This window comes from Rhinoraja longicauda, chromosome 9 (assembly GCF_053455715.1).
Source record: "Rhinoraja longicauda isolate Sanriku21f chromosome 9, sRhiLon1.1, whole genome shotgun sequence".
Lineage (NCBI taxonomy): Eukaryota > Metazoa > Chordata > Chondrichthyes > Rajiformes > Arhynchobatidae > Rhinoraja > Rhinoraja longicauda.
In genome coordinates, this window is record NC_135961.1 from 43,826,746 (window position 1) to 43,837,885 (window position 11,140).

Sequence of the window (11,140 nt, forward strand, 5' to 3'; positions counted from 1 at the left end):
TAGTGTATAAAATCATAAGGGGTATAGATAGAGTGAATGCAGTCTTTTTTCCCAGGGTAAATCAATTAAGATCTAGAGGGCATTAAGATTAAGATCTAAGTAAGATGAGATGGGAAAGATTTAAAAGGAACCTGAGATGCAACATTTTCACACAGAGGAGGATGGTGGGTGCATGGAACAAGCTGCCGGAGGAAGTAGTTGAGGCAGTTATAATAACAACATTTAGAAGACATTTGGACAGGTCCATGGATAGGAAAGATTTAGAGGAATATGAGCCAAATTCAGGCAGATGGAACGAGCATTGATTGGCAACTTGGTCAGCCTGGTTGAATTGTGCTGAAGGCCCTGTTTCCGTACTGTATGACTTTATGATTCCCTGATAAATAAACTGAAAATCAAGAGATACTTCCTGGGTTACGAAGATCTTCACAATCAAACGTGCCACTCAAAGAGACGGTTAAAGCCACAGAACACTGATTTCCTGATCCAGTTTTTAACATCTATAGAGCAGAACAACACTGCCTCTGTGGGTCATTCCCACCTTTGGAATGACAATATAGTTGAATCATGACATTTTTAATACATTAAATATTCCACATAAACAGAGGTCACATGCTTCCTTTCAAGTTTGTGAATTTATTCTCTCTCGCCAATCAAGCTCGCCCTCAGCTACCACAAAACTAATTGATACAGATTTCCATCAAACGAACAAAGCTATAGAATCCTAAACACTGAAATGGATGGACCCTTGATCAGATGCAGCTGCTTTTGGGGGAATCCTCTGAATGTCGGCAAAGGATGGAACAGAGACTCCAGTCCTCTATTCTGTGACACAGCTGCATAGACATTGCAGTACCAGGCTGTGTGCCAGCACAGAGTCTCACCTCCAGCCCTCAGTTTAGTTCCATATTTCATACATACATGGTTTAATATTTTTAAAGTCCAGATTCACACCTAAAGCACTCTGTGAAACTAAACGTATAGTCTCTTAACATTATCTTTATTTTAAAATGACTTTTAGGTACATGTTTGTGCACAAGAAATATGAACAAGAAATTACCTGATCCTTCGCGCTTACCTTCCCCACTCCCCTTCTCATGTTATTTTATCATGGCTCACCTTCTGCCCTCACACCACTCTCCTGCAGTGTCCGTACTTCCTTTAGTTGTCTTAATATTCAAAAATCTATCAATATCTGCTTTTGGAATGAACAGTAACTGAGCCCCCACAAGGATATTCCACCTAGTGGAAGTGTTTAGAGCAAGAGGACATGGTTTTTGGATAAGGGAACAATTATTTATGATTGAAATAGAGTTATAGAATCATACCGCATGGAAACAGGCCCTTCGGCCTAACTTGCCCACACTGGCCAACATGTCCCAGCTACACTGCCAGCATTTGGCCCATATCCCCTCAAACCTGTCCTATCCATGTACCTGTCTAACTGTTTCTTAAATGTTGGGATGGTCCCTGCCACAACTACCTCCTAAGGCAGCTCGTTCCATACACCCACCACTCTTTGTGTGAAAAAGTTACCCCTCAGATTCCTATTAAATCTTTTCCCTTCACCTTAAACATGCCCTCTGGTCCTCGATTCCCCTACTCTGGGCAAGAGACTCTGTGCATCTATCCAATCTATTCCTCTCATGATTTTAAACACCTCTATAAGCTCACCCCTCATCCTCCTGCGCTCCAAGGAAAAGAGTCCCAGCCTACTCAACCTCTCCCCATAGCTCAGACCCTCTAGTCCTGGCCACATCCTCATAAATCTTCTGTGTTCATCTTGACAACATCTTTCCTATAACATGGTACCCAGAACTGAACACAATACTCTAAATGCAACCTCACCAACGTCCTATATCACTGCAACATGACCTCCCAACTTCTATACTCAATACTCTGACTGAGTAAGGCCAATGTCCAAAAGCCTTTTTGACCACCCTATCTACCTGCGACTACACCTTCAAGGAACCATGCACCTGCACTCCAAGATCCCTCTGTTCTGTAACACTCCCCAGAGTCCTCCCATGAAGAGAAAATACTTCTTTCAGGCATTTGTGAATGTTAGGAATTCCAGAGAACTGTGGATATCAAGTTTCCTGATTATATAATGCCAGACAAATATTGTATTTGCACTTTAACTCTGGAATTGTTTTCCTTTTGTGTGATATTTTGATATGTTTGAAAGACCAGAGCCAAGTAAAATTTTGTGTCACTAAATTGTGAGTGTACGCTCCAGTTTCATTTGAAAATTACTTCGTACAACTTCTTGGAAAATGTTGGTGCTTAAAGTCAATTCTGAATTGTCAGGAATCAATTTTATTTGCAAATTGCATTCTGGGAATTCTGTTAAGGTCTCATTTTGCTAAACACGTTTAGTGAGCTAGCAATATGAAGGTCAGAAGGTCATATGAATGTGGTGGTCCTGTTTAAAAAGCATTAACAATGACGTTGTGTATGGGAATCTGTACCTCTTACTAAGCCAGCTTTCTGGTAAAAAAATAATTTGACTGAGGTATCACAAAATTAACCTAAAATGGAACTACAATTAGATTAAGATATTTCAATGCAGCTAACAGGAAAAATAGGGCATAGCTGGAGGAATCTGTTATTTTTCTGAATCAGAATGACAGCTGGGAACAGTAGCGTCTTTTTCATAAGATAGGGCATTGAATGTAATTGTAATTTTTCATTTCCCCTTCATCTTTTTCTCTCCCACCAATCAAAAAAGATTCCAAACTAAAGAAATTAAGCCAGAAATTTTCATCAAATCAGTCTGCCTTCAAAAAGGAAAAGACAAGTCTATACCTTAATAATTTTCAACATGCCCTTTAAACATCTATATATATATATATATATATAGTAAGGTGCCCCTAAAATTGTTGTGCTATCACGTACATGATAGCGCAACAATTTTAGGGGCACCTTACTCACCATTCATCTGTGGTGTGCAGTTTCAAGTTTCATTATATTTTTAAAGTAATTCATTTTATAAACTTTAATAAACTTTATACTGTGAATGGGACAAGTTTCAACGGCCTGGCAGCCATGCCTGCGCAGAGCGCTCCCACTTGCCAGGCCCGGCAGCCGCGCCTGCGCAGTTGGGGGATGGTTGTCGGGCCCGGTATCTGCACGTGCACAGTTGGGGGAAGGTTGCCGGGCCCGGTATCTGCACGTGCGCAGTTGGGGGAAGGTTGCCGGGCCCGGTATCTGCACGTGCACAGTTGGGGAGGGTTGCCGGGCCCGGCGGCGGCGCGCCCAGAAGAAATGAAGAGATGGAATTTGAAATAACTGAATGTCTCTTGCATCACAACGGGAACCCAACAGGTCCACGGGCTGTCTAGTATTCTATAAATCTAAATGCCCTTTATCCTTAAAAATCCTATTCATGCAGACAAGAAATTTTCATTTTCTCATAGATCTTATAGAAACATATAAAATTCTTAAGGGATTGGACAGGCTAGATGCAGATACAATGTTCCCCATGTTGGGGGAGTCCAGAACCAGGGGTCACAGTTTAAGAATAAGGAGTAGGCCATTTAGGACTGAGACGAGGAAAAAATATTTTCACCCAGAGAGTTGTAAATCTGTGGAATTCTCTGCCACAGAAGAGGCCGCGGAGTGGAGGCCAATTCACTGGACATTTTCAAGAGTTAGATTTAGTTCTTAGGGCTAATGGAATCAAAGGATATGGGGAAAAAGCAAAAGCAGGGTACTGATTTTGGATGATCAGCCATGATCATATTGAATGGCGGTGCTGGCTCAGAGGGCCGAATGGCCTACTCCTACCCTATTTTCTATGTGTAGGAAAAAAACTGCAGATGCTGGTTAAAATCGAAGGTAGACACAAAATGCTGGAGTAACTCAGCGGGTCAGGCAGCATCTCGGGAGAGAAGGAATGGGTGACGTTTTGAGTTGAGACCCTTCTTCAGACTGAAGAAGGGTCTCGACCCAAAACATCACCCATTCCTTCTCTCCCGAGATGCTGCCTGACCCGTTGAGTTACTCCAGCATTTTGTGTCTACCTCCTATTTTCTATGTTTCTACTTTATCCAAATCATCCTTATTATGGCAGCACTCACAACAAGATTCCTGTCCCCTTTTACAAATAGGTTTTTATCACAAATGTTTTGATGTCTTAATGGGGTTGGTGCTAATGTGAATCACAACTTCATGATCCTGTCTGTTTTCCTCAGATTTTTCAGCAATCTCTCCATCATGTCTTTTAGCCCTGATACCAGGAGGCAATTTTAATGAAAAATTCACATTGACTGAGAAATACTAGTCGTCTCTTCTGAATGTTGAATCTTCTGAGATTACTATATACCCATGTTTTCTGTTTTCTCAGAGCAGTCCCTTGGCTCATGATGCCATGCTCTGGACTACACAACCTCCTTCAGTGTTGTCATCACCCTAACTTCTCTGATGATAAATACTGGTTTCATTGATGAACCCTCTAAACATTCTTGGAGATGGCCACTCATTTACTGTGCTGAACACTCTCTGGTTATAAGGCGTCCTTCTCGACGATATACAATTCAGTAAACCCTTATATTTCCTTTTGCTCTGATTGCAGATGAAGTTCAAGCTCAGAACTCTAGGCTTTGAGCTCATTCAATTGGTGGCCTCTCATATATATTGTCCGTAATCCGACTATAATGTTTAACATCACGAGGTCATTTTCATTACTACTGTATTATATTTGAAGAAGTTACCACTTTCCTTAACATGCGCCATAAAACTCAGTTGTCCAAAACACTCCAACCAATGTCTTGTTTTGGTCAACCCTCAATGAAAGGAAGCCAAAGATTAGATCATTCCTTGATCTACATGACACAGACTAAAGGACCTATTTTTGCTCCTGCTTATATATTCTTAATATCTGTCCTCATGCATTAATATTGACACTGAAATATACATTGAAGTTGTAATACAATCCAGCATCAGTTCCCTCAATGTCACCAGCTCCAGTACCTCTACCCTAATTCTGTCTCACATGCAGTTTCTAAATGGTTCTGTTTCTCTACGATACACCTTGGTTTAGAAAAAGGCACAATGCACAAGTGAGAAAGAGCAAGGGTAACGGTGAGGAGTAACGCAAACCTGATGCTTGCTTGGACATGCAGAATATTGTTAGGAAGTGCAGATGCACAAAGACATTGGTGCTGCTGACTTTTGTTCAATGATAAGTTTTGGAGGCAACCCCCTGGAAAGAGACAAAGGCAGGAAAGTTGAAGGCAGTGGGAATTTTTTTAGTTTTTAGCTCTATACTTGGCTCTATGTTCCCTTGCAGCAGATGGTATAGTTCTGCAAGAGACAGCCTGCTGATTCAGAACCTGCTCAGACAATTATCCTCAGTCATTGCCAGGTGTAAGCTAGGACCTGCAGAAGTAATTGGTAGCATAACGGTGAATGTGGACAGTCTGCCACATCTTCCTGGCACAGTCTTTTTCAACTTGTACCCCTTCAACTCTAAATCTAGAATTAATGATTAGTTTTGAAATAAGTTAATTTGCTTATTGACATAGGGCAGCTGGTTATTAGATTCCTTTTCAATCCAATGAGTGCCTCTCGTGACCTCCTTAATCTTATGTTGTGCTTCAATTCATTTGTTTGTAACCCAGACTTTTATTGTTTCGACGTAAACATCATGTGTTTCTGTGGTTTGCATGTATGTAAATGTGCAAAACAGAAAGTGAAAATGATTTAAAAAATAGCATCAAAGGATATTAGAAGAGAGATAATAATGTGTGGCCCAACAGTTGCCCAGACTAATACACAGCATGATCCAAAGATGTGCTTAATTAATAACATTTAATTGATTATACTATTTAAATTAACATGTACATTTTCTGTTCAGGCTTTATTTAACCTGATCAGAGATTGAAAGCTTTGTAAATGAGCTGGTGATCCCGCACACATGGGATTTCCCCTTCTGATTTTTATTTACTGGCCTCCAGGGATCAAGCCAACAAGATTGTAAATATACCCTATCCCATTAACAGCCTATTAAAGAGGGCTACTGATCTTCAATAGACAAAGATTGAAGCCACCCAACTGTATAACATAGTTAGCTTGAGAATTTCTGTCAGCATTCTAGACGTTGTCATCTTGTTTTCTTATAGATCAGACTAAATTACTAAAATGATGAGATAAATATGTTAAGAGTTTACAGTCTTTCTGCAGAGGTAATCTGCGGCTGGGTGAAGTCAAACACAGCAGTCTATTTGTCTTGAACATTATTGACTGAATTTCCAAATAGTACAGACATTTCCCATGTTATTAGTACAATTCTCTCAGTAAGAATTCTTTGATTTAAACAGTGGGTCAATTTGGCTTTTGGAGTGGAATTTTATCAAGGGCTGGAGGACATCAGCTTTATATTAAATCACTAAGCTGGCTTATACATTCCTGTCAGCTATGCAATTATTTTGACAGTTATAAGTTTACGAAGCATTGCAGTGGTTCAATCATAGAACACAAATAACTATGAAAGTGCCAATATTAAAGTAACGTATGTGCAGTATGTAACTACATTGCATGAGGGAATTCAAGCTAAATTGTAACATTATTTAGGATAGTGTGTTTTTACTAACTGCATGTACAGGCGACGATTTAGGAGTTCATGGTTTTAGTTTCATCAACTTAAAGTGACTAATGTGGTCACAATTTCAATAAGTTGATTAATGAAAAGAAATTGTCATTATATTTTAGAATGTTTATGGGTTTTACTAGCATTTAAGTACAAATATCAATGACTGCTCAGCATAAAATACTGTTGCACTGTCAACCAGTCCCAGTGTGCACCTTTTAAAGACAATCTTTGTCGGATGTATCTTGAGCTAAAACTAATATTGTAAGATTTAAGGTTTGCATATAAGTATTATTTTTAAACCAAAAATGTATATTTTAATCTTTAGAAATGACAGTCTGACCAAGGGAATTCCTGTTTATATTTGTAAATTCTATTGGGTTGTGGGGCATTTACCTGATGTGCAGAGTTTCAGACTTGCTGGCCATGACAAATTGATGAGAAGCAGGAGTGCTGATCGAGCCATAGGTATTGAGATTAAATGCATCACCTGTGCAAGGATGAAACATGAAAGGAAAATATAGGCCAGTTAGTTTGACTTCTGCGGTTGGTAACATTTTAGAGTCCATTATTAAGAATGAGGTTTCTTGGAACCACATGATAAAATAGACTGAAGTCAGCATTGGTTTGTTAAGGGGAGTTCTTACTTGACAAATCTGTTTGAGTTTTTTGAGGCATTAACAAGCAGGATAGACAAAGGAGAGTCACTGGATGTTGTTTACTTGGATTTTCAGACTAAGATGCCAATGTGAAGCTGCTAAATAAGATAGGAGCCCATGGCATTAGGGGCAAGGTACAAGGGTGGAGAGAGAATTGGCTGACTGGCAGAAGGCAAAGAGTGGGAATAAAAGGGGCCTTTTCTTAGTTTAGTTTAATTTAGAGAGACAGTGAGGAAACAGGCCCTTCAGCCCACCAAGACCGCACCGACAAGTGACCCAGCACACTAACACTATCATACTCACTAGGGACAATTTACAGTTTTACCAAAGCTAATTAACCTACAAACCTGTATGTCTTTGGAGCATGGGAAGGAACCAGAGCACCCTGAGAAAACCCATGTGGTCACGGGGAGAACGTATAAACTGTACAGACAGCACCAGTAGTCAGGATCGAACCTGGGTCCCTGGCGCTGTAAGGCAGCAACTCTACTGCTGCTCCACCGTCCCTGATTGACTGCTAGTGACCAGTGGTGTTCCGTAGGTGTTAGTGTTGAGTTCACTACTTTTCACGTTATATGTTAATGATCTGGGTGATGGAATTGATGGCTTTGTGGCTGTGTTTGCAGACGATATGAAGACAGGTGGAGGGGCAGGTAGTGTGGAGAAGCAGGGAGGCTGTAGAAGGATTTGAACAGTTTAGGAGAGTGGGCAAAGAAGTCACAAATAGAATGCAGCATAGCAAAGAGTATAGTCAAGCACTTTGGTAGAAGGAATAAAGGTGTAGACTACTTTCTAAATGAGGAGAGGATTCAGAAATCGGAGGTGCAAAGGGTCTTAGGAGTGCTTGTGCAGGATTCCCAAAAGGTTAATTTGCAGGTTAAGAAGCATTCATTTAGAGGGAACTAGAATATAAAAGAAAGGTTGTAATGCCAAGGGTTTACGGGGCACTAGTGAGGCTGCATTTAGAATATTTTGAGCAGCTTTGGACCCCAAATCTGAGAAAAATATGCTGGTTGTAGAGAGAGATCAGAGGTTTACGAGAATGATCCCAGGGATGATAGATTTAACATATGAGGAGCGTTTGAAGACCCGAGGTCTGTACCTGCTGGAATTTAGAAGGATGAGGGTTGAATTCATTGAAACCTACCGGATAATGAAAGGGCTAGAGTGGATGCAGAAAGGATGTTTCCAGTAATGGGAAAGTCAAGAACCAGAGGGCATAGCCTCAGAATAAAAGGATGTACCTTCAAAATAGAAATGACAACGAATTCCTTTAGCTCGAGGGTGCTGAATCTGTGGAATTTATTGCCACAGATGGCTGTGGAGGCCAAGACGTTGGGTATTTTTATGGCGGAGATTGCTAGGTTCTTGATTAGGAAGGACGTCAAGGGTTACGGAAAGATGGCAGGAGAATGGGACTAAGAGGTAAAGGTAGATCAGCCATGATTGAATGGTGGAGTAGACTCGATGGACTGAATGGCCTAATTCTGCTCCGATGTCTCATGGTCTTATAGCACCTGCTCGACCTTAAGACCACTCTGGTTGTATAAATAAACATCTCAGAGCCTGTAAAACCAACACCCAGCTTCAGCTCCTCAACCTCGTGAGAATTTTTATTTAACATTTCCTGTCAAACCAATTTATAAGATTTAATTCTTCCAGTTAAAAATAATTTGAGTTTTACCTTAAAAACAAACCAGCATCAGTTAATTTAATGTGATGGCAATTCTCTTGTTAAAAAACAGCCCAGAAGCTGTGTGCACTTCCTGTTTTGTCCAGCTGCACAGCCTGATGCAAACCAAACTGGTCACAGTAAATAAAACTACTGCTAGACATGTTTCTTTCCTCGAAATAGGAAATTCTACAAAATATACCTGAAAGGAACTTTTGATTTCACTGCTCCAAACAACATCATCAGTGAAACATTTCCATTTGTAACGGTTTCATGTACACTACCTATTTACTGAAGTAGAGGTGGAAATCAGCAGCATGACAATCTGTTTTAAGAGATGAAGTTTGTGTGGGACTAAACTGTGAGGCTTTCATTAAGTAGTTGTTTACTGGAGCAGCAACTGTAACCACTGGTGAAATTCTAAGAAACCTGCAGATGTGGGAAGTGGTGCAGTAGGGGACTGTTTGCTAAAAGCTTGACTTAAATTATTCCTTTCCTCTCCCCCTTTTAGCCTCCTATGCTATCATAACACCAGAGAACCAACGAATATTCAACTGGATGTCATTCTGCATCAATATAAGAAGTTTTACTTTTTTTAAAGTTTTGTACATATTTTTGATATTAAATGTTTAAGTACAAAGATACTACAAAGTTTATGACCATATATTTTACCTGTAATCTCACCATGCGGTGAGGGGGAATAACTTACTATTTAACACTACTACAATTAATACTGTATTGATCCTTGTGTACAAATAGATGCCCAACTGTTTTCAGCTGCAGATTAGTAGATATGCTCTCATTTAGGTGAGACTCACCTGATTCATGTTGCTTGCCAAAGTGATGTATGTGATTTTGTACAAAGTCTTGATGCCTCTCTGTCTCATTTCAGATGACAATGGTAATTTTTTTAATTTTGCTGAGTGCATAGCAACAACATTCTATTGTAAAGGTGATGACAGAGTTGTACTGATAATATATGCATAATATCTTTACCATTAATGAAAGGCTGCTTCAGTATTCAGATTCTGTTCTTGGGATATTTGTTTAAAACCATTCTTCTGCAAGTTATTTCATTTATCGTAATTTATTTCATATCTAATTGAAGCAGTTAATGTGAACCTTTGGATGCTGTCAATTCAAACTGTGCACAAAGTGATAACTATTTTGATGTTTACATTAAAATTTATTTTCCTAAGCAGAAGAAATGTGTTACATTCTAGTGTGGTGCCTGATGCAAAATGTGTACTGATTAGAATATATTAACACTTGCAGTTTGTGTTTCTAATGGGAATATGTCTTGTGAAAGAGAGCTTTACTGAATGATTAAAGACGTTTGTTTTTATTCCATTTCCTTATTTTATGTACAGATGTCCCAAATTGTTTTACTGTATCTGGGTAACATGAAGGCTATTTAAGTGGAGGAAGTTTCAAATTGCTCGTGTTTTGTTGTCTCAGCTGGATGTAAAATAGGGATCAGTGTGATACTTCTACCACTCAATTTTCCATGCACTATCATAGTTTTTAAGCACTTAGTCAAGTGATCATCCACCCTATCAGTGACATGATTATTTGTTTCCTTTGCACTTTAGGCCAAACTATTCATCTTTAACTTCTCAATTTTCTGATGAGGGCAACAACCCTAAACTTTAATTGTTTCTTGCTCCACATGTGCTTCTTGGCCTGTTGAGAATATTGCATGTTCATGTATCTGATATACTTTTCACTTCATCGTCATGATTTAATTTGTTTTCAACACCTTCTTATGATTTCCTTCTCTCATTACCTTTGTAATTCTGTTTCAGCATTGGTCACGTGCAAAAAGTGACCATTTGTGTGCATTGGCTACTACATGATCCATCAAAGCAATCAGCCTGGATTTGTGTCCCAATTTGTTGGACATTAAATTCAAAATCCAATGAATTTATTGAATAGCTGAGTTTCTTATGCAAAGCAAATTTGATTGGCTACTGTAAATAACCCCTCAGTGTCAGTAAGTCGCAAAAAAATGAAAAAGGGAGTAGATGAGTATGCAAGAGAAAGAGTTGCAGATCATAGGGAAATCAGATGGACACTGTGACTGAGGCGAAAGCCTGGCTGGGATCACACAGGAACATAATGGCTTCATAAAATATTCTAATATAAGCAACCATGGTATCTAAAAGTGCATTAGAGTAACATTTATATTGGTAATCTGTTAAAACTACTTTAGGAGCA

At 39.4% G+C, this 11,140-nt stretch overlaps 1 protein-coding gene across 7 annotated transcripts in view; it reads left to right on the top strand.

Annotated features, from left to right (window-relative positions):
• sdccag8 (SHH signaling and ciliogenesis regulator sdccag8) overlaps positions 1 to 10,237 on the top strand; it is a 272,774-nt gene extending 262,537 nt beyond the window's left edge. For 6 of the 7 annotated variants that reach the window (XM_078405351.1, XM_078405349.1, XM_078405348.1 and 3 more), the window contains one exon: positions 9,435 to 10,237. In XM_078405351.1, coding sequence (XP_078261477.1) covers positions 9,435 to 9,522 — 88 coding nt within the window. In that variant the 3' untranslated portion in view covers positions 9,523 to 10,237. The remainder of the gene's footprint in view (positions 1 to 9,434) is intronic. The other variant, XR_013547645.1, reaches the window with a different exon arrangement.
• The last annotated feature ends 903 nt before the right edge of the window (positions 10,238 to 11,140 follow it).